This window comes from Sander lucioperca, chromosome 5 (assembly GCF_008315115.2).
Source record: "Sander lucioperca isolate FBNREF2018 chromosome 5, SLUC_FBN_1.2, whole genome shotgun sequence".
In the NCBI taxonomy this organism is placed as follows: domain Eukaryota; kingdom Metazoa; phylum Chordata; class Actinopteri; order Perciformes; family Percidae; genus Sander; species Sander lucioperca.
The window spans coordinates 25,193,936-25,218,983 of NC_050177.1; the positions used below are offsets into that span (position 1 = coordinate 25,193,936).

At 39.1% G+C, this 25,048-nt stretch overlaps 1 protein-coding gene across 2 annotated transcripts in view; it reads left to right on the forward strand.

Moving 5' to 3' along the window:
* The window catches only part of LOC116048288 (solute carrier organic anion transporter family member 1C1-like), a 52,987-nt gene that overhangs the window by 4,794 nt on the left and 23,145 nt on the right, over positions 1-25,048 (forward strand). The window contains exons 2-8 of one of the 2 annotated variants that reach the window (XM_031297291.2): positions 7,145-7,317; positions 17,669-17,810; positions 20,514-20,646; positions 21,226-21,347; positions 21,420-21,566; positions 22,667-22,765; positions 24,000-24,248. In XM_031297291.2, the coding sequence (XP_031153151.1) occupies positions 7,222-7,317; positions 17,669-17,810; positions 20,514-20,646; positions 21,226-21,347; positions 21,420-21,566; positions 22,667-22,765; positions 24,000-24,248 (988 nt within the window). In that variant the 5' untranslated portion in view covers positions 7,145-7,221. Of the gene's footprint in view, positions 1-7,144; positions 7,318-17,668; positions 17,811-20,513; positions 20,647-21,225; positions 21,348-21,419; positions 21,567-22,666; positions 22,766-23,999; positions 24,249-25,048 lie in introns of those variants that run through there. The other variant, XM_031297292.2, reaches the window with a different exon arrangement.

Sequence of the window (25,048 nt, forward strand, 5' to 3'; positions counted from 1 at the left end):
ACCCTTGTCAAACGTGAGAAATTCTCGGGCAGATATGACAATGTTCACTAAAGTTACAACAACTTCTTCGTTCATCGATAAATGCTCAAAATGTCCCACGCCTTGCCCACAACGTTTGACGAAAAGTTTTTCTTTTAATATCTTTTCATCTTTAAAGGGGTGATAGAATGCAAAACCTTGGACTACCAAACGCCGCTGCCCTGACAGAGCTCCAGGGCCTGCAGCTCCCCTCTTCCTGCTAAATGGCCACTGTGTGTGAGTGAGAATGCGGTCAGCGAGCTTGTTATGCCCACAATCTCTTACCACAGGTTCCAGTTAATCTTATAATGGATATGTGTGTTGAGTTATTTAAACGATCGGGGAAATAAACGCCTCTTGTCTGCGAGTCTCATTAATAGAGCCTGTGGCTGGATGGAGCTCTATCAATGCGCGCTAGCTAGCCTCCTCTTAGACCTCTGAAACGAAACCCCTAATGTTCACAAAAATGCATTAAATTGAAATCGGACACCATAGTTAGCTTTATAAGACCTTGGGGTAGATGTTCTATAAGTGGCGTGACAAAATTCAAACTGTAAATATACGAAAGTTATGCCAAAAGTGTAGCAACGATCTTTTCCCATAGGATTAAATGGGACACATAGCCTAGCAAGCAGCTCCTCCTAAGGAGACCCCTAATGTTCACGAAAAATGCATTCAATTGAAATCGGACACCATAGTTAGCTTTATAAGACTTTGGGTTAGATGTTCTATAAGTGGCGTGACGAAATTCAAACTGTAAATGTACGAAAGTTATGCCGAAAGTGTAGCAACGATCTTTTCCCATAGGATTAAATGGGACATATAGCCTAGCAAGCAGCTCCTCCTAAGGAGACCCCTAATGTTCACAAAAATGCATTAAATTGAAATTGGACACCATAGTTAGCTTTATAAGACCTTGGGGTAGCTGTTTTATAAGTGACGTGATGAAATTCAAACTGTAAATATACGAAAGTTATGCCGGCAGCTGGCAGCCAGCCAGCTCCGGAGTTCCACGGAGCCCTGAGTCCCGGTCGTCCAGTAACCGAGAAACAGTGACTTTCACTGGGTATGGAGTTTGCCGCTTTCTCGTCAAACTGTGTGGAGCTCCTAAAATCTGACACGTCTTACCAAATTTGCAATTAGCCATCAATTTTCGTAAAACGGCCCATATTTGAGCTTTATATAGTTGATTTCTCGCATAAAACAGTCTCAAAAGTGAATTTAATAACGAAATAGTAGACAAACAATGTATAACTTTGCAGTGTCCGAAATATGAGACCTGCAGTCTAGTCTACAATGGATGTGTATGTGGTTCGCTCAAACCAATCAGCACGCAGCTCATCTAAATATTAATGAGCATACCATATTTGGAAGAAAAGCTCTTGTTCCAAATAGAGCCATATTCACAGGGTAGTTAAGGACCCATAAAATAGCATTTGAGCAATATTCAGCCAAACCAATGCTACATACCCTATTAGGAGACCTTAAGGAACAATGTGAAATACCCTATAAAATCATTCTATCACCCCTTTAAGGTGTTGAGATGGTACAGACCAAATTTGAAGTCCATCGGATGAAATCTCTAGGAGGAGTTTATTAAAGTATAGCACCTATAGTTTTAGGTCTACTTCTTGTTGCCACTAGGGGGCGCTATGACTTTAAGTAAATATCGGCCTTTGGATGTCCTCAGGGTTGGACTCTTATGAATCCTGAAAAGTTTCGAGCCAATTGGACAATTAACACTCAAGTTACACCCACTTCCTGTTTCAATGGCAAAACGCACAAAATGGCCGCCCCGCCACGGCCATGCCCTATGATGAAATTTTTTTCTTTTAATAACTTTTTATCTTTAACATCTTAAGATGGCACAGACCAAATTTGAAGTTGATTAGATGAAATCTCTAGGAGGAGGTCATTGAAGTACGACGTGGAAATGGACAAAATCTCACTAATTTCAAACTTTCAATTCAAAATGGCGGACTTCCTGTTGGGTTTAGGGTATGGCTCCAATACGCTTTTTTGTACATCTTGACATGCTACATATGTGTACCAAGTTTCGTTAGTCTACGTTAAACGTACTACGTTAAACATTTTTTTTACTTTGTAGAGGGTGCTAGCGAGCCATTTTTGTGCGTCTATTCCCGAAACCCTTGAAATACGTACATTTTCACCAGGCTTGATGCGACCGCCAATTTTGGTGAGTTTTTGAGTATGTTAAGCCCCTCAAAAAGGTGATTAATTTGCCGGAATAAAGAAGGAATAATAATTCCTTCAGTTTCAATAGGGCTTTCGCCGCTGTCGGCACTTGTGCCCTAATAATGAATGATTATGTTGCAGCAACATTAAACGTGGGAGAAAAGCAAAACCTTTGATACTATGAATGAATCGAGCATGTTTATTTATTCCTAACCTTTGGGAACAATATATGGGTCGTATTGCTAGCTTCAGAGCTTGAGTGAAGATCATTGGGTGCACTTTAAAGCTCTGACGCTAGTAAGTAGGCTTGTGACACATTTAATTTGATTTCATTATCTATACTGAGGAAACGATGCTAGAACAAGTCACCCAATTAACCTGACGGTCTAGTGGCTGAAATTTCCCACTTCGATCCCCGCTGTTCCATCTTTATTCAGACGTTCAAGTTTGAGCCTGAATAAAAACGTCTTTTTACCAGACATTACATAAAAGTATATTATCAAGCCATATTAAATGTTGCTTGATAATATACGGTTCTGACAACAGCACAGTGTTTCTGTGAATGAGAAAAATGAGTATAAACATTGGTGGAACACAAGAAAAAGCAGTGGACTACTGCTTCATATATTGGCCTATTTAGCTGCTGTTGGTTTAATTCCTTGTAAGTAGGTCAAACCTGTTGCAATTAGCCTGCTGGTCTTCAAGACAGAAAAATCATTCAGGAAGAATTGCAATTGTGTTGCGATTGGCACTATTGGCAGTATCATTGACAGAAATGGTGATGATATTGTGTTTGTGTTCTTCGCTGCATGGCACTAACCGGGTCCCCTTGAGCAATCACATTTACTGATTTACATGACTACTGGAAATAGACACACAATATGTGAAATAAGCAATATGAATGTGAAAAGTTAGAAGAATGTATTCAAAGGGAGATAAAGAGGTCAGTAACTAGGGGTGTAAGAAAAAATCGATACATTTGAGTATCGCAATATTTTATTTTGCAATACTGTATCGATTTTCAAAAAGGCAATATCGATTTAATTTTTCTTTTTTTTCTTTTCTTTTTTTACGTGCAAAAATATTCATGTAAGAAAGTGGTTCACATTTATGTTGTGTTCAAACCCCCTACCGCTAGAAGGCTATGCTGAGACGCACCACTAGTGTCCTTGCCTAACAGTTTCCTAGCAGTGCCTGACTTTTTGCTAGAAGCTAACAATGTAGCTATGGCTGAACTTTGGCCTACTTTAGCATATAAAAATTTGCTCACTAAGAACCTGTGAACCACAATCCCAAACTGGCAGTTTGATTTTCTGTGTACTGAATTGTTTACTAAAGTAAACTTCTTTGATTTTTATGAACATCATGTCTTTTTTTTAAATATTAGTTTTTCTAAAATTATACTTTAAAAAAATCCCCATATATCGCCTTACGCACAGTATCGAAATATATTGCAATATTGAATCGTGACCCATGTATCGTGATACGTATGGTATCGCCAGATTCTTGCCAATACATAGCCCTATCAGTAACGAAGAAAATCAACATTTGATTCATTCCATTCTTCTCCATATACACACCATAGATATTTTGGAATAAATTAATACTCAGTTATTTGCATAATGAGCTAGTTTGGACTTTAGTGTTGCCTTATCGTTATTACTACCAGTTCATTTGAAGCCCCACAAATTATTGATCCACTTTTCTGTGTTGAGCTTTGTTAGATTGCCACTGTGTTCAATTTGATCCATCACAAACAATTTAAAAATGTCAAAATGTCCAAAGCTCAGTGACTAACTCAGCCCTTCCTGCAGTTGCAGTTAATAGGTTATAAGCAATCAAACGAAACATAAAAGTCTTGTAAAGCTCACAAAACAAGACTTAAACACATCTGACAAAAGATATTAAGTATAAACTACTTTAATTATTATTATTAATAATAATAGCTTTGCAAGAGTGTATTGAACTTTGTCATTGAGGCAGATACTGTAGCAATAGAGGGGACCAGAACAGAAAACACTGAGGCTTCTCCAGGGACGGACTGGAGCTAAAAAACAGCCCTGGACTTTCTCCCAAATAGGCCCATCATCCGGCCGTTCGCCCCTAGCCGCGCGCAACAGACACTAGACAGGATGTCCTGATACTATGCCACAATACTGTAGCCTATCAGACAAGGTATTCACAGCAAGTAACATCTCAAAACCAATTATGATAATTGGGGTTGTGTTTATTAATGAAGCCTCAGCCTTCAAATAAAAAAAAAAAAAAAAAATGTACAATGCCATTACATCTGCATTGAAAATAAAATACAAATAATGAAATGTCACTGGCTACGGAAACCCCAAATTACACAAACTTGTAATTATAAAACATCTAATCCAAAAACAGGTTTTGAGGCTTTTGCTGAGGGTGGTAAGCAAAAAATAGTTCCAGGCTGTGACTATCTGACTTGGGCCGTTTGAAATATTGTGATGTATGTATCCTGGGACATCCTGGCACTTGCCTGCACTCTCCCTGTCATCTTTTGTGCTGCAACTATCTTCAACCTGAATAAACAAATTATTTTAAAGATAGGTTATTAGCTGTCATTGATGATATAATATGTTTTGCTTTGTGTTAAAGAATTAGCATTGAATAACCTATTTAATATTTTGTCAATGTCATATTACACTTTTGATTCATATTAAGGCAGTGAACTGATGAAAATGACTAGGCCCTATCAATTTTGTCTGTGAAGTGTTCACATACAACCACCTGAGGCCTGTACTACGAATCAAGATCAACATGCCCTGGATTTATTTCAGTTACTCGGCTTCACTAACCCTAACAACCGCGGTCCCGCATTACCTGTGTCACGACTGGTGGTTTAACAACCACCAACCTGAAGTTACCTCGTTAACGCCAAATCTTGCTTCGTAGTACAGGCCTCAGGTCTTTGCCAGTTTCACAATAGTAAACGCAAATATGAAAGACAAGGAAAAACTGCACTCTGATGGAAGACAGACAGAAAGTGCAAGCTAGGATTTTTTGGTTAAACTTTTGGTTAAATTTGGTGAAATATTTAGCCCCCTTCCCTGTTTGTTAGCATGTTTAGAGTGGTACCAATGCATCCCTGATGTTTTCCCGTTTAATTCAATACCATAATCTTCATCCTAGCAGCAAAAGTGAGCTCACTACAACCTCTCATATACAACGAAGTGAAATCGCGGTCAACCCGCGATTAATTTCTAACGCGTTTAATGTTTCAAATTAACTTAACAGAAATTATTAAACACTTTAAGATTGACAGCACTAAATGGCACGATCATTTTCATAATCATGATGCACACCGATGTTGATAGCAGACTATGCAATTTGCTAAGATAGGGATAAAGGCAGCCTATTATAATGTCTCCTGCTCCTGGCACTTACCAGTACCTCTTGGTGATGTTAAATTAACTCTGTTGTCTGTCCCTCATCATGACCAGTCACGTCTAATGATGAAGGCCTACTCTTCTTCCTCAGTTTTTTTTTTTACACGTAGCATATAAGTGATTGCATTAGCACCCCCTGCTATTGGCTGTTAATATCACTTTATTAGACTTTTTTTGTGCCAACGGCCGTCGGTTGGACCAATCTCTTGACCATGATGCCAATATAGTTCAGTTGAGGGTGGCACAATCATGCTTTGGCCTTGCACTGCACTGCATCGATACTGCATAGGTTGGTATAGGAATGCATGATAAAACAGACTGGCACACCACCTAAAGTGGGTAATACCATGCTAGTTAAAGTGAATGAGAAAGGCCCAAAAGACTAAAAGTACATATACATCATCCAGCCATTGTGCATTTTTCCTAAATACTAACCATGTGGCGAACAATGGAACTCTTTCCCTATGTATATATTTCTTTACGTTAATATTTATATGCATATACATGCATACACAAGTTCAAAAAGTTTATTCCACACATCACTATGCAGAAAGGTTGTGGAAGTGGCAACAAAGTCTGTGAAAGACAAGCCCAGCTTAATTAAATGGTACCATATTGGCTCTGCATCAGGACTGCTTTTGGTGAACCTGAGCAGTGATCCCACTTTTTGTATTCCTCTAGCCTTTTCAGCATAAGTTGCAAAATGAATAGCGGCCAGTAATGTAAGTCTTAATCATGTATATCATGCTCATTTTAGGTTCATACTTGTATTTTGGGTTTCTACGAGAACATGTTTACGTGCTTTAATGTTCAAAACCGATCTCGACCTACTTATAATGAAAAAAAGACATGGAAATCTAACTTTTTACAATAGGGGACCTTTAATAGGTAAATTAAGACAAACGCCCACTTTCCTCCCACTAACTCACCTGGCATGGGCAATCGATAGATCACTGACGTGACATGAGAGCATATGTCAGAGCAGCGGTGCTGTCAGTATTGATGCCATTCTGACACATATTTTCACCCTGTTTACAAAACCTTTCCACACTGACGATAAATAGCCTCAAAAGCAACGGATGTTCACCATATCAATCTTATTGCAAATCAACTTTCCTCTCAAGCACTTTTGATATGATTTTAGGCTTAAGATTATGGTTTTACCAAACTTTACAGACCGGGTTTATGCTTCATAGCATTTGGTCACATGCTTTCAGTTACCGACCGAACAATACAACAAAGGATGTAGCTGTGATACGTAGGAATGTGTAGCTCAGAGTTTTTGATACTGTGGCTTAAAATAGTTAACTGGAAATGAAAACCTTTTGTTCTAAAAGTGCACACATCACCTGTTTCCTTACAATGTTTAGTTGTGATTTAAGTCTTAAGATCAAATACAGGCACTATAGTTTGTGTGTTTGTGTGTCAGTCTCTCCTCTGTTGGCTGCTGCAGACATGTTTCTGTTTTTGTGCTGAGGATGAGAAGTGGGTCACATGCTTGAATTATCCATTTGCAGGGTTGCATGCATCAGTGCCAAGAAATTGCATTACATGGGAGACTTCTGCTAAGGAGACACAGAGACATTACTGAAAGATGGAGGTGGGAGCTGAGCAAGGATGCACACAGGGAAACGGACGCAGTGACGCCGTGGCCAGAGAACCGCGCACCACTCCCTGCAACAGCTTGAAGGTACACAAACTAACATGTCTAGGAGGAAGGAGCTCCAGTTGACACTCTTTCTCTTGTGTGTGTGTGTGTGTGTGTGTTTGTGTGTACCAACTTAATAACCAAAATACATAACAATATGCTCTACACTGTACACTTGTGACTACAACAGCAGTTGATTCTGAATATCTACATAGATGTTGCACGTGGGCCGTTAGAGCATCTTTAACTTTTCAGAATAAAGTTGAACAAAATTTAGGTTAACATTTTCCAAAATAGCTTATATAAATTGGCTTTAAAAAAAAAAAGTCACTTCGAAATTTCCATTTCACTCTATTATAGACAGAATACCAGCTGAGATCAGTTGCATTGTTTTTTTAATCAAGGCAGCAGTTTTCAGATTACATGATGTGCTTACATAATTGCAAAAGGGTTCTCGACTGTTGTAGAAAGAAGTGGCTGATCTTTAATGCAATATCTACATTGCCCATTATCAGCAACCATTCATCCAATGTTCCAAAGGCACATTCTGTTTACTAATCTGATATCATTTTAAAAGGCTAACTGAGAAAACATTGGAGAACCCTTTTGCAATTATGTAAGCACATAATCTGAAAACTGCTGCCCTGGTTAAAAAAACAATGCAACTATATGCTTTTCAACAATAAAATTACTCTTTTGTCCTCTTGTTGCCATTGTAAAATTGTCACAATAGTTATCAACGTTTCTTTCTGAGAATCTAAGCAGAACATTATGTGAATCTCATATGTTATAAATAGTCCACCTCAGGCTTTTATTCTTTCTCTTTTCTTTCTCCCACCTCAGACAACCTTCTCAAAAAAGAGATCAAACTGTCTTGTTGCTTTTTCTCCACATAAAAGTGATATGAGACAATGGTGTTCAAACAGCTTATCTGATACAGACTGCAGTAGCAGGACAGACTTGTATTTCTTCTCAGCATTGTTTGGTTCACAGCCCGTTTCGACTAATCCTGTTCTCCATGTTATTCTCTGCTTTTTTGTTAATTCCACCAATAAGACTAGAACTTTGGTGCTACAATATCCCAGCCAGTTTTCCCCCCTGTTGTTAGTCTAAGCTAATTAGGCGGGTGACATCAATGAGCTAAGAACAAAAGTGGGTCACAGGTCAGGAGGCTTTGTTTAAAATATCAAACAGTCTTAATGTGAATCCCCTTTCAGTGATCTTTAATCACGAGGAGGCCACTGCTTATTTGGCAATTAAAATAACAGAACGAAAATGTCACAATGCATACCATTGTTGCAAATAGTTGCAAAAAATAATAGCAAAGTTCCTCTACAAATAATTTACCAAAAACAAAAACATATGAATGTGAGGGGAAGGGTGAGGGGCTGACATGCATAAGCCATCTGATGAAATAGTAGAACTAGGAATGTGATGCCAATGTTGACTTAATTCCCACTGATCAAAATATAGGGGGTTTGGAGGAAAACAACCCCTGGATTTTATGACAATGCCTTACTTAGATTATTTATTATTTTCCTATTGCTCGGAAAACAGGTTTTCACCAGCAAAACGAGTGAGAAGGAGACTGGTAATAATAAATAAAGAAAGCCTTTTCCTCTCCTTGGAGGGAATGTATGCTGGCTTTCAAGTTAATCACCCCCCCCCCAGGCAATAATCATGTGATGAGCTACTTTCATTAATGCCCCACAGCCGGCACTGGTAGTCAGCATGATCTCAGTAGATGTCTGTTTGCATTGATCCCATCATGTAAATGGAGACTTTGTACTATGAGGAGAGGTGCAAGTATAAGACAAGTTGTTACATTAAAACTCATGATTATCTCACAACTGTTGTCATTCATGCTGAATAGACTTCTACTTAGAGCTTCTCTTTCCCTCTCTAACTTGTTTAATGTGGTTGTACCAGCACTGGTAGTATAGTCAGCTGCCTCCAATTCAACTCCCACTAAATGGTCAAAAGATCAAACTGCATCCTCAATGCTGATTATTTGCACTTTTTGAGTGATTTTGTTGGGATATGCTATAGGTGGATAATACTTCCAACCAGTGTTCCGTCTACTGTACGACAGTAGTGGTATATCTTTGTCTAATGATTTGTGTAATGTGACTCTCATGTGCAATGCTTTTCTCAGGCCTTTTCTTGTCAGTACTGGATACCCAGTAAGGGGACGGAATGCAGTACAAGCACTCACGTCATTAAAGAGATTACATTTAGTCTATAGACAACACAAAGGTTTGTATTCTCCTTCTGTGTAAAGTCTGCATGACACCACTGCCATTTTGAAAGGACCAAGCAGTTATATGAAGTGAATATAAAGAGTCAGTGAGGAGCAGTAAGAGAAATATAAACAAGGAAAAGAAAAAGAGTTATGTGCAAAAACACACATGTATAAACCTGTACAGGCTGAAGTAACAAACTAACAATACTATTGTCGTTTAACATGAGAAGCCTGTAATGTACTTTTAAAAGTAAATATTGAAATAGGGATTACTTTTACAAAGTCACATTTTGTAGATATAAATGATATATCCCCATATCATTGCTTTAGAAACTGGACACTACAGACCAGAGGTCTTTGCAAGTCTCAAACTAAGACTTTGCACTGAAGTCCCCAAGGGGGTAAGTGTCTCGTCACAACCCGAACCTCCTATGGCGCCATTTTGATGCTAATAAGCACTCACCCCACGTTAGCATTCCATTGACTGCCATTCATTTTGATGTCACTTTGACAGCGAATAACTTTACATCTGAAGCGTTTAAAGACTTTATTTGTCCATTGTTTATTTCTAAAGAAACACGACAATGTATAAAAGGCTCCATTACCTTGTACCTCACGTTATGGCTCCGTAGCAGACGTTTTTGTAAAAATAGGCTAACGATTGTATCATAACCACGGGACTTACTGTCGCATAGTAGAGGAATTACCGTATAGTACAGGAGAAGCTCGGAGACAGTTTCGACTTACATTAGCTGTTTAAGTTTAATTACTAATGTTAACTAGCATTTTAGTTAGCAATAATTAGCCTGTGCCTATGTTATCTCCTTACATATACCTACGCTCTCCGTCTCTGCAAGATTGGGAATGATTGAGATTTCTCTTGGCACAGCTACCAGAAGACTTACAACTTTCAGACAGGTTGCTCACGTCACATTTACGTCGTCTCTCTCAGTTGGAGGCTGCGCAGTAACGCTCGGCGCTCACTGGAAAAGTGCTTCTGATGGCCTTCACTGGTCTCCGTCCAGAGCAACAGGATCTGTTGGTCCATTCTTATATACTATCTATGGAAGTCCCAAGTCAAGTCATATGTCAAGACAGGCAAGTCCCGATTCAAGTCTCAAGTCAAGACTAACAAGTCCCAAGTCAAGTCCAAAGTCCTAAACTTTGTAATTTGAGTCCTAAACAAGTCACAATGCAATATTCACCAAATCTAAACAACGGAGTGATAAATTAAATTTACACAAATCACGAATGCCTTTTCAAATGTGTATTTATTTTTAAAAACAAGTTTTATCAAGTGCTACTGAATGTAAATAACACTGACACTGCACTTTCATACTTTCATAATGTTTTATGTCTAAATAAATTAAAAAGATAAATGTAAAAGAAAACTAAAAAGATAAATGTAAAAGAAAACAACTCACTTTATGGATAAAATATATGTGTGCGCATGTGTGTGAGAGAGAACATTACAGTTTGCATAAAACAACATAAACAATGGCATAAACAGTTTCATTCACCCACGAGGTTGCACATTTTCTGTTACTTAGGGATAAAGCTTAGATCGGGGCCAAAAAATCAAGCCCGACCCTACCCGAGACTCTGTACATTTTATTATGCAGTTGTACAATAAATCTTTTTTGCATATCTGCAAACGAAGTCTCTCCTGATTGAATTGGCCGACATAGCGCCTCTGTTGATGAAATGATTTAGCCTCGTCTTAACGTTACCGTTCTTTGTGCAGCTTCAAATGTCGAACAAAGTTGGAAGTTGTTGCATCTCCATCTGTAATTTTTGACCCGCATGTTTTGCATATTGCAATCTGTTTTTTGTTGACCATTACATAGTCTTCATACGCAAACAAAATTATCTTTGGTGTCATCAATTCCAACTGGCACTCAGCAACATAACTTCACTTGCTCATGCTTCTCTGCGGTCTATGGTCTGCCAGATTGGTTAAAGTGGATCTGGGAAATGATGCGTTTATGAAGTATCAACTTTATGGGAATTAATAGCGTTAGTTGATTCAGGAAATGAACGGAAATGCAGGGCTCTCAAGTTTTGAAGAAGAAGAAGAAGAAGACAGGCAAGAGTGACATTCAGCCCCCCCAAAAGATGGGGCGCGGGTTGGACGGATCGTGGGAATGTGGGTGTTTCTTATTATTAGTGTTTTTGTTGTTGTTATTAATAATTGCTCTGACTTACAGAAAAAAAAGATTTTACACATGGCACTGACAATTCAACCAAATACAAAGTATTTATTCCATTTCCGCATGGTGACTAATGATGTGGGGGGGTCTGGGGGTCCTCCCCCAGAAACTTTTGAGCATTAAACACTTCATTTCCTGCATTCTGGTGAATTTGTATGCACCTATTTCTACCTTTTTCTGAATCAATTTATGCTGGAAATATCTTTATGTAAAGGGAAACATAGATTACAATCCAAATATAAAAACATAATGAAAAATATTGCAAAAAGGCTCTCAGGCATTCTGTATTGCTTTCATCTATTTATTCATATCATAGCATCATTTACTCTTCCCTTCTCTTTTGCATCTTTTGTTGAGGAAGTAACCTCCTTAAATGTGCATATGACAGTTATTCACCTCAATGATACATTAATTATACATACATGAATTCATTTTAATTTATTAATAAACCCCTGGACTGTAATATTGTTAAGTTTGAGCAAGATTTCTGCTCATGTTCAAAACTTTGTGCACACTCAAAATATATGTGTTCTCTGAGATTTGCAGGAGTCGTGATATTTTGAGAAAAATAAAGTTATTATAGTCACTATATTTCAGAAAATAATCTACCTGCACCATAGTCTGCTGTGCATTGCGTGATTGCTCTGCTGATACGGTAGATCTCAGACCTGACAGACACAGAGCCCCGTTTGAGACTCTGGTCTCTGAATGATCGAACGTTTAGGGAAGTGTCTGTACGCTGCTCTATGCTTTTTTTTTTCATTGGTTGTTGCGTTAAATCTTACCCAGATACAATAGTGCTATTTTCTGATTGGCCTTTCTTTTTTTTGATTGGCTGATAAGTGGCAGGCTCAACTAAGAACTCCAGGGGAGACGTGAAATTTTGGGCGCTGCAGCATATTAAATATATTTTTTTAAATAGTTTTTCCGCGTTAGAAATACAATGTGTGGCGGGAGTGCGTGACAAAAGACCGAAATGAGTGACTGTCACGCTCAATGCGTGACACTTGAGAGCCCTGGAAATGTATTTATTTGCAAAGCACGTTTTAAATAACATACTTTTTAATCTTTGAGTTTGGGGAAAGGTATCAAGTCTATCAAGTCAAAAAGCTCAAGTCCAAGTGAAGTCACGAGTCATTGATGTTAAAGTCCAAGTCGAGTTGCAAGTCTTCTGAAATTCTTGATTAGAGTCTAATGTCATCCAATTTGTGACTCGGACTCTAGTCCAAGTCATGTGACTTGAGTTCACACCTCTGCTACAGACTGTATCTGTAAACATGTTGATATATGTTCCTTCTGACTAAATGATAAAAACAAGTTGCTTATTTAATATTAGCCTACATTTATCGTCCAATTGGTCTCTGTATGTCTTATTGGTGTCTAGCTACAGTTTGTTAGCCATGCTAGCTCAATGGGGGCAAAATAAACATACACTGATTAGCATAATTGATCATGATGTTATCTCAGGATTGTTATGGTGGCGCCTGTGTGTGTGTGTGTGTGTGTGTGTGTGTGTGTGTGTGTGTGTGTGTGTGTGTGTGTGTGTGTGTGTGTGTCTGGTTGGAGTTGCATTCATGCACTTGTTGCATAAATATGTTAACAAACATGTTCTTAAGAGTTGAATTTGAACTTGTATACATCTATAATCTAAAGTTACTACATTTTGCTTTGTGCTTTTTCTGATATATTTTGAAAATAAATACTTAAACAGAAAATTAGTAAGATCATTCGACATTATCTCTAGTACTTGCTCCTATAGGCAAGCAGGGGAAAACATTTGGCTCTAGATTATGTTAAACTATTTCTGATTAATTTCACAGGAAGCTGGGTTAAATATTTATTATTTTGCGTTGACTTTAAGAACAGTTAATTTCATGATAGACTGGGCTTTAATTATCTAATTGCATTGTGTCTGTTCAAGTAGGCTACATCAAACAAGCAAATGTTGATCATAACAAGCTAATAACCCTAGGTTTGAGGGAATAAAAAAAAAAAGTTGTGGGAGAAAATGTTAGGTGAAGTGAGGAATAGTGGACCCAAATGCAGGGAAAGGCAGACAGGCAGGAGATGGCTTGAGTTCAGGGATTTAATGGATAACAAAAAAACGGCAGCTCAGAGGCTGGAAAAACCACACGAAGAAACTCAGAGAAAAATACAAAAGCAACAGGAAAAAACACAGGCTGACAGCGACACGGGCAGGAAACAACAGGAGCAGACTTACAGGGACAGGACACAACGGAATACAAAATGATCTGACAAGAGACAAAGGGAACACAGAGGTTAAATAAACTGGGTAACGAGAAGACGCCAGGGCAGGGGAACCGGTGGAGCCCATAAGACAATCACACAGGCGGGAAAACACAAAGTAAAGCAGGACAAGACAAGGCACAAAACAGACTATCAAAATAAAACAGGAAACAGAAAAAGCAGACAGAAAACATGACATCAACTAAACACAGAAACTTGACACAACACTAACACAAGGGAGGACAGAGAACACAGGAAAAAACATACACAAATAAACAAAACAGACAACAGAAAAGTACGAAACCATAACAGAAAAAACAACTGTCACTCAGAATATGTCTCAAGATGTTGACAATTTATAGACTCTTTCTCTTGCGTGGGAAGTGTGTGAGTTATTGAGAATGTTGAGTTAACCCATTTTGTAACTTAATTCTTTTTTATCTCATTTAATTTCTTTTTTAGTGAAAAAAAGACAAAAGTACAAACATGGTTCTGAGTAGGTTTTGGGACTACTTAATGTTAATAAGGAAACTGAATTTGTTTAGTGTTTTGAACCTCTGCCATCAATGAATGTATGAGTTTATTAGATTGCCTTTGGTCATTAGGATGCGTTCACATACTCAGGCGGTCACAGATGGTCTGACGAAAACGCAGCTCTTCCCATTCATTTGGAATGGGGGTAGGCTGTGGCGGTGCGGGCCGCAGGGGGGAGCCGGAAAAAGAAATACTGTGGCCTGCGGCAAAAAGTTGAGATAGATTTAACTTTTGGAGAAATGCAACCTGACGTCACCCTGCCGTTGCCAATCATGTAACCGGCAATCAGACTTGTAAGTCTCTTCTGAGGTGGTGTGAGAGTCCTGTACAGTCAACAGGAATCATCACTGCCTCTATAGCTGCCACAAGGAAATTTTAAAATGCTCATATTATGCTCATTTTCAGGTTCATAATTGTATTTAGAGGTTGTACCAGAATATGTTTACATGGTTTAATGTTCAAAAAACACCATATTTTTGTTGTACTGCACATTGCTGCAGCTCCTCTTTTCACCCTGTGTGTTGAGCTCTCTGTTTTAGCTACAGAGTGAGGCATCGCACTTCTGTACCATCTTTGTTGGGAGTTACACATGCGCAGTACCTAGGTAAGCTAGCTAATCAGAAGCAGTATGAGGGAGTGCCACGCTAGCAGCTAGGCAAGCATTATAACGTGTGTTACAAAGTGACGCACGTTCGTCACGGAAGTTAAAGGAGAACTCCGGGCAATTTTTACGTTAATCCTGATCGCTATTAGTATGTGAGTACTGTCGATAGCAAAAAAAACGAGCCGAATCGGTGCTAGCTAACTGGAGCTGCTGCAGCTAATGACGAGAGCTCCCACTTAGCTAAAACGGCAGTTTTGGGGGCATATCATAAAGAGTGTCTTTGTGCCTCTTAACAGACACAAAATGCAATTAAAATGTCTGTGCAACATGAACAGTAACACTATTACTGTACAAGAAACAGACATAATTTGTCCCGTTTCCATGTAGTTACATAGTCACTGATATGATCATAACCATTACAGTGCTCAATTACATATTTTTGAGGGGGAAATAATTTTTTCTCGCCGCAAAAATTTCGCCGCGAAAGCATGAACTGTCCTCTGGAGGACATCCACCAGACCAGCGGGTGCCCGTGGATTGTTGTCGGCCGCGGCAGGTGAGGAAGGTGGGGAGGAAGTAGAAGGATGCCGGTCGGCCCTGCTAGCCTGGCTAAGGCAACTAACACACAGTTCGCGACTGCAGAGACTACTATTCACCAACGCCAGATGGATCGCACACAAAATGGATATATATGCTACAAATACACAGGGAACTGCTGCTTGATGATTATTACCGAAGTCTGGCTGAACACTCACTCATCCCAGACAGCAGCTAGCAGCTAACAGGGTAGGTGAATTTAAACAATGTCTGAGTTGAAAACGCATCTTGTTGTCATGTAAGTGCCCTGTTCATGTTGCACAGACATTTTAATTGCATTTTGTGTCTGTTAAGAGGCACAAAGACACTCTTTATGATATGCCCCCAAAACTGCCGTTTAAGCTAAGTGGGAGCTCTCGTCATTAGCTGCAGCAGCTCCAGTTAGCTAGCACCGATTCGGCTCGTTTTTTTTGCTATCGACAGTACTGTTTGTACAGTAGCTGTACAGTAGCTGTTTGGAGCAGTTTGTGAACAGTGTTTTCTGTTGGAGATGGTAAGTCCCTTTAGGGTGGACTTAGGGCTTTTTCACTTTGTAAACCTATAACATGGACAAAAAAGATATATAACACTATAAAGGAAAAGGAAAAAGCCAAACAGCATAATATGAGCACTTTAAAACACTATTGGGGTAAAACATGAAACACAAGCACTTCACAGTCCAGGAGTTTGTGTAACAGCTGACTGTTGCCGTTGCAGGCAAAGCAACAAAGCACAATCCCTCCATCTCTTTTCTTTCTATCTTTTTCCGTGAAATGAAGCTGCCTTCAAGTGTGGACAGAAATGTCGATACCTATAAACAAAAAATGTCTGACGTAAAACAAAAACTGTGAAATACTACCACTACTACTGTGAAAGTCTACTTGTGCTACATTGGGGGGTTAAAGAACACAGCAGGACGTCACACAAGTGGGCCATTTAAAGGGGCTGAACTCGATATTCAGAATAAAAAGTGATCTGGGATTACCTCCACAGCTCTCACTAACCGATACCCAACTTGTCAAATATTGTGACAATACGGCCCCGGGGCATCAGATATTAGCGCACTAGCATGCACCTGTGGCCAGACTGGCTTTTAAAACAAAGAACAGGGAAGCTCAGATTACAACATACACAGAGGGTGTGTGACTTAATTCTTTGCTCAAGACACCATTACTCTAATTTATCTTTAAACAGCAAATAGTTCTTTACTGCTATATTAATGTTCAGCATTTTGAGTACAGCCCTTTTAAGGGACACTCCCACCGCCACGCAACCCTGCTGTGAATCTACGAGTCTGATCACAGCCTTACTCTGTGAGAGTTGCTGATCTGAGCCCAGTCACTGCTGGATGGGGGGTTCAACGCTCCTCAGTCTCATTATAGCACAAATTAAAACAATCAAGATGGAAAAAATATCCATGGGGATTGCTTCTTTGTCTCAGCTAAGTTCGATGGCAGAGTGTGAACTGACTTTCACTTTTCCTTTTGGTTGTCATGCATGGTTTAACTTATTTTATTATGAGGAACTTCCATCTAGCCCTGTGCTAGTCCATCCTACATGGGTTACCTTCCCTCGTTTATTAACAAATCCATCCATTTGTTTATCTGGCTGTCTTTGCTTAAATTTAAGCCAGTTATTCTCTCATTGTTGTTGGCAGTTGCTATCTGACCTACACTTTTTGTTCATCTCCATCACTAACTGATCTGAATCCCATTATTGCTGTGACGCTCACACTTGTTAAGTAGTGAACGTTGGACCAGTGACAGTAGGTTTATGAGCACAGTTCGTGCAGCGTAGCAATTGTGGATACAACACAAGTGTGAACATGACACAATCAAGTAGATAACGTTTAGTGATAATTAGGTTAAAACACTGCATTTACTTGTATGTAGTATCATGCTACTGTGCAAATTAATGTAGAATACCTTTCTTTCTTTGTTTCTTTCTGTCTCCTTTTCTCATCTCACTCTTTTCTCCCAGATGTTTCTGGTAGCTTTGTCCTTTGCCTATTTTTCAAAGGCTCTGTCGGGGAGCTACATGAAGAGCACAATAACTCAGCTGGAGAGGCGCTTTGACATCCCCAGTTACCTAATAGGTGTCATTGACGGGAGCTTCGAGATGGGTGAGTAGGCCTGCCAGTCACTGCTATTATTTTGTTGTTCTATTGGCAACCTCTGTTTCATGGGCTGCCCTCCCTTCTCTCTTTCTGCCTTTGGGATGGTAATATGAATGGGTCATAGAGGTATTCAAGCTACAGATAAAGGATTCTAGGCTGTGTGTGTGTGTGTGTGTGTGTGTGTGTGTGTGTGTGTGTGTGTGTGTGTGTGTGTGTGTGTGTGTGTGTGTGTGTGTGTATACGTGTGCACGTGTGTGTGCATAGTGAGTCATTGTGTTGAACAGGGACAGAGGCTCCACGCTCTCTTTTTTTTTTGCTGTGGACAGCTAGACTCCAGAACTTGTAAGGTTTAGTTAAACAGTATTAAACAGTAACTTCACTGTACTCAGCATACCCCCAGTAATATAATCAGATAGATGCTTTAATCACACATGCAAATCAGCTACAAGCAGACAGACCCTTCGGGCAATACCAAAATAATTTTTTCCACACTTGTGATGTATGTTATCTTAGGGATACTTCTTGTCAATGGCCTACAAAATGAGGTAGATGGGGAAAAAATGAAAACACAACAAAAAAGGGATAAAAAAAAAAAGAAACAATTTCTGGATTAGAGCTTATTGACTGATATGTTGGCATGGCCAATCATTTTTTTTTAACCTTTATTTAACCAGATAAAAACCAATCAAGATATAATCTCTTTTTCAATGGCAACCTGACCAAGAAGGCAGCAAAGTTACACGTTGGCTACACATTGATTACATACATACAACAAATACAAAACAATACATGACAAATGGTAAAATGAATGTCCACTCATCAACTGATTCACAATACCATGTACAGTGTGATATCACAAAAGTTGGATTTAAATGATTTGACAGGTATTCATGTACAGCTATTGAGTATATTTGGCTTACTGTACCACAACTACTACATACTGTATGTAACCTGTCGTTCCTCTTCTCACTTAATAATTCTTTGTGACATTCAGCAGTGTTCCCAGATTGTCCTCTGACCAATTTCTAGGCTAGTTATGTAAGGCTAGTTCATTCAACTAAAGTGTTTCTTGTAGGTTATAAATTATACATAGCTCGCGGAGCAATGCGACCCAAAGAGACATGATTCAGACAAGATACAAGTCGTCATCCACTATCAGCCATTCTACTTCTGTTCTTTTGCTGTCAGGGAAGCAGCGTGGGTTGACACGATAGTCGTAGTGAAGAATAATTAACATTTTTATCTTCAATAACATGTGCAACCTGCTGTTACTCTGATGGAGGTGGTGTGTATCTGGTGGACGAAAAAGGTGAGGACAACACCTCCAGTGCAGTCGGAGCTGAATACCCCGGCTCTCTCTCCATATCTCTCCATCTTTCCGTCCTTTTTGAAAGCTGCTGCTCTTGCGTGGTCTTGGCAACAAGCTTATTCTATAGGTGCGTTGCCAGGGTAACATAGAGGCAGAACAGGGCAGCGTGAAAAGGACAGAAAAAGGGAGAGGAAAGTGCAAGAAACAAGAGAGAACAGCAGAGCAGATGAAAGACAAAGGGTGAGAAGAGAGAAAAAGGGGCATTGAGAGTGCTGCTAATGAATGGTGAGCACAGCTGATTGGCCCCAGCTGATGTATACACCCATGCTCTTGTTCATCTGCTGCATTAATCATTCTTAGCATGTATTACTTACACATGCACATACTGTACATAAAATGAAGTAAGAATAAGTAATGAAACATACAGAATTATCATAAATAAGATACAATGAAATAAGTTATAAAGGAAACAAAGAGCTCCTGTGTCACTCTGGGAAAGAACACAGTTCACTAGCACTTCCTAACTAACACTTTGATTACCATGTAGAGTAAGATGTAAGATACAAGCGCAAAAAATATCTTATAACCACACAACAAGGTTACTCAAGCACATTTACTCATTATTACTTGACATTTCTTAATTCTGCTCTCTCTCTCTGACACACACACACACACACACACACACACACACACACACACACACACAGACGTCAACAGCTGAAGGATTGTTGGAAGGTTTGACGTCATCCCTTTAAATTACCTTTCACTGTACAATAGAAAAAGGTCAGGCAGCATGGCTTTCGAGGCCATTATCCACATCGTCTTTACAATGTAGTTTCCATGTCACAGATAATACAGAAAATTCACTAAAAAGGTGATAATAGAGAAACAGCCATGATACCACTCATCATTGTTTAATTTTTATGCCACCGAACACATTCCCTGCTACATGGCATAGATAATAATAATCTCCTGGAGCATGAAGATAATGCATCACGTGTGAGAACACAACCTCATCTGCCTTTTAAACTACAAATGTACACAACATTCTAGCTGTCAGTTTTTAACTGATACTTTTCACATGACAATTTAATGCAGAAGTCATCCTATAGTAATGACATGTATCTGCAATATGTAATGGATATTATAATGGCTAAGGCATAGGAAAATAACAATTTTGGTTGATTGTTTTGATTGATTTTGTTTTCCATTGCATTTCTGTATCTTATTTTCCTACCCACATTGTCACAAAAAGCTGTAAAAAACAAATATAAATAAGCAATGATTCTGTACCTTCTCAAACTGACTATTTGCTCAAACGTTTGCCCTGTCTTCATCCTGTGGAGATGTACAGTAGCACTCTAAATCCCTGATATTTCTGGCTGCCTTCGTCCTCCCAGGTAACCTGTTGGTGATAGCTTTCGTCAGTTACTTTGGGGCCAAGCTCCATCGGCCAAAGATCATTGCAGTAGGTTGTGTACTGATGTCCATTGGCACCTTCATCATCGCTCTGCCTCACTTCATCATCGGACGGTGAGTTAAAAAGAGCCACTGTTGTTTGACTTCAACTATAAAATAAATCTCAGGTACTAATTAAATGCATTTAAAGAAAACATTGGAATGTGTTATACAAGTAATGATTGAGATTCCAACACATAACAGCTGCACAGGAGCTACTTGGCACATTTGTCAATCTGTGGCAATTTCATTTGTTATTGATTTGATATACAGCCTTGTAACAATTGCTACATACAAAATTGCAACATGCTTTACAAGCTGTGCCAAACATTAATGTACCAAATCATATCCATAAAAAGACTCATTATATACTATATCACTAACCAATTAGATAAAGTCTCACTGACACCAACATCCAATACTTATGATGCACAACAATAAATGTTTAAGCACACTATTGTTCCAAAGGATTTGTTTCAGAACAACAGGACAACTTTATCTCATGCTATTTTCCATTGTACTGCTTATGTACAGTATGTCCTTACTGACATTCTTACTTACTTACACAGATCGTATCCTATAATCAAGAAAATTGTAATTTAATCTCTGTACCCTGTTTTTTAATTTATTGTTCCATTTGTGTTTTGTGTAAAGCTATGAATTTGAAACATCACTACGGTGGGTAGTGAACTCAACACTTAACCCCTCTCCTTGTCCGTTGGGCTCCCCAGCAGACCTGACCCAACATGGTAAACTGCCTCAAGTGCCCGCAACAGGTGAGCACTTACTCACATGCACACTAGTGTAGACAAGTAAATATGTCTTATTACACTCATCTTTTCCTCCAGGTTGTGAAGGCGACTCCAACCTGTCAATGTGGATTTATGTGCTCCTGGGAAATGTCTTGCGGGGGATAGGAGAGACGCCTGTTCAGCCACTCGGGATCTCTTATATAGATGATTATGCTAGTGAGGAAAATGCTGCGCTTTATGTTGGTAAGAAAAACCTCACCCAGTGGTAGAGCTATATGTACAGAATAAACACACTTTGTCATTGATGATATTCCATGCACATGATCTGCAAAATGTAATTTCTAAAATAAGCAGTACACAGTGGTTCTGTATAGACACACCTTGACATGAAAAAACACTATTTTATTTCCATGCAACTTTAATTGTCCTAGACTGTACAATACTGTCCATATATATCTGTCATTCATTAAGTTATTTGTAAAATGACCAAGATATATACGCTCTGTATTTACATTTAAAAAAGGCCTCACTTGATGCCTTAAGACTATAGTTTTGTAGGCAAAGCATATTTCCCATGTCCATCTGCACACTGCTGAAACACCCCAGTCAAAATGAATGCCCAGACTAAAAAGGAGCCCAGAACTTTGTTATATTAGTGTCACATTAACTGTTTATTAGTCTGGGCCAATTGTCACAATACTTGATCAAATACTACAAACTTATTAACAGTAAGTTTGCAAAAGTTATTGCTGCTACTCAAGGACTAAAAAGCTTTAAAAAATGCAGAATAATGTTTGGAGTTCACAAAACTGTCAGCAAAGATGCTTTTTGGTAGTAAACATCCAAGTCTCAAATGAGCGCTGCAATCAAAACAAAAATGATAATGTGCATTTTTAATGCTTATCGCATGAAACAATAATTAAAATTTGAAGCCCTCACATGAAGCAGCAAAAGTGTTATTTACAGCACATTACGCTATCTCACAATAATACCATGCTTGCTGAAAGCTTTGCCATGTGCAGTCGTGTTTTGCTCACATATGAGGAGGTGCTAAATCCTTTTAGTGTTCTACAATAGCAGATGAGCATTACTGAAGAAGAACATGCTTACTAAGCAAGTCTTTTCCAAACAAATGAGGCCTTAAAGCAGGTTTAAAACATGTATATTGTGTATATACCACATGTGTATACATGTGTATTCTGTAAATCAGTATGTATGTAAAATGTGTGTTAAAATGTTTGTGTAGCTACTATCTACAGTGTATCAGTTGTAAATACAGACAGCTGTATTTACAGCCAGTTTGTGTGCTTTGTGTCTCTTTGGGTGTGTTTATCATATCCTAGGCTGTGTGCAGACCATTTCAGTGGTTGGACCTGTGTTTGGCTACCTGTTAGGCTCCCTTTGTGCCAAAATATATGTGGACATTGGATTTGTAAAAATGGGTGAGTTTAAACATGAGTACATGTCTAAGTATTTAAAGGCCAGCCTATTATGTGAATTTGCAGACTGTCTAGACACAGTTAATGTCATTAACCCCTCATCCTAGACTCACAAAGAGCTCATGTGAACAGATTTGGAAATCATTTGTTTTTTCTTACATCGTTACATCATATGGAAGCTGACCTCCTTGGCAACTCTAAAACCTATAAGTGGGTCATGACTCAGACATTGAAAGAAAATAAATTAGATGATTAAAGTCCAAAAATGTAAATTAGGTCTTTTTCACGAAAGACAGTTGTGACAGAAGGAAATGCACTGGTGTAATAAAAATAAATGATGGCTGAATATGGTTTCAGGGTCCTGGTACTGTGCTGCCTCCCTGCCATGACTTTCTGGGACACTTTAATAGAACAAAGGCATCAGTAATGTTATTCATGAAACCTGTACTTTTCCTACCATTACAAATCAAAATGTCTGCTCTGAAAAAATACCTTTTCATTCATAAAACTGAGGCATTATATTTTCAGATATAACCAATGGTGGATACCGGGCAGTAAATGTATGACTCACAGACTCAGAACAGGTGTACAGGATTAGCATCAATTAGCTAATGAACAAGGCACGGTGAGGGTTTAGGAAGGACAAAGCCCTGTGATAGGCTACAATCAGATAGAGTGCAACAGAGGCAGAAGGTGAACCAACAGAAAAATAGAAAAGTGACAGAACTGAGGAGAGTGAAGAGAAACGGGGGTAAAGGGGATGTAACCAGCAACAGAAAAAAGTACAAAAACAAAGCATCAGAGTAAAGAATGATAAAGCAAGTCAGGTGAGAAGACCAGTTAATAAACCAATGAAAAAACATTCCCTGAATGATAAAAAAATAGGTTTATTAAAAATAGCTTACCAAAGACATCAACTCTTTCATAAAGGATGACTATTTTCACTTACTGACTGCTCTAACGTCCATGTCAGGATTTTCCAATCAGAAATGATAGCGATCAAAAGGCTGGCTTACAGGTTGTTAGGGCTGTTCCAATGATCGCTGTTGTGCCTGATATGCTGCTCTATCTTTGCATTCTTTTATTTGGTTATCCTGTCAATAGAGGGTGTTTGCTAGGCTTTAGAAAGCCTTAAAAAGAAAGAAAATGGACTTACTAAACCATACAGGGTCTGTGTTTAACCATAGGTGTATCACTGAGCATTTATTACATCTGATCATCTGTACCCCCGACACAGAAACTATCACCATCACCCCAGCAGATGCCCGCTGGGTGGGAGCCTGGTGGTTGGGCTACCTCATAGCTGGGGTCATCACCCTACTCTCTGCCATCCCATTCTGGTTCCTGCCCCGCTCTCTGCCAATACCAGATCCCCAGGGCCCAGAAGAGTGCACACCAGAGCAGACACGCTTTATTAAAGACCCTCCTCTTTTGAAGCACAAGTATCCTGCAGACGAAAATACAACTTTCATAGAGATGGCCAAAGGTAAGGATGGATTTAGAGGTTTGTAGTCATTTATAAATAAAGTGTGAAATGTTCATACTTGTCAGAGGAAAACTATGTTAACTGGATGGCTATCTGGGAAAAAAAACTATCTGAATCATATGATAGAATAAATGTTCAGTGCTTCAGATTCCATCAACGGTCACTGTGTTTATAAATATTGATTGAATATTTTATAAATGTTAAGCCCCTAAATGTAGAGATGAATGAGCTGTAGAATGAAATGGCTGAAAACACATAGACTGCACCAATTTTCACATTGATTGGCAAGTTTTTCTGTTAAGAAAAATGTACGGCATCATAATAATTAACAATATTGCTATAATCGCATCAAAAATCTACACATAGGGCCTTTAAAATTAAGAAACACTTAAGAAGGTAATATCTGGCATTGTTTATATCCACGTTTACCTACAAGAAGTTTTCTCCGCTGCCTTTGTTAGCACATTGCCAGGTTTGTTCGTGCATTATCGTCACTGTCAATCAGCGGAATAGTGTGAAACACAAGCCCCCGGCTGAGCGCTGCTACGTTGGAGTTTACCCCAGTGGACGAGAGGGTCGCCTCCCTACGCCTGCGGGTTGTGGGGGGGAAAACTCTGACTGTTGTTTGTGCATATGCACCAAACAAGAGTTCGGAGTATTCGGCCTTCTTGGAGACCTTGAGTGGAGTCCTGTATGGGGCTCCAGTGGGGGACTCCATAGTTCTGCTGGGGGACTTCAACGCGCACATGGGCAATGATGGAGACACATGGAGAGGCGTGATTGGGATGAACGGCCTCCCT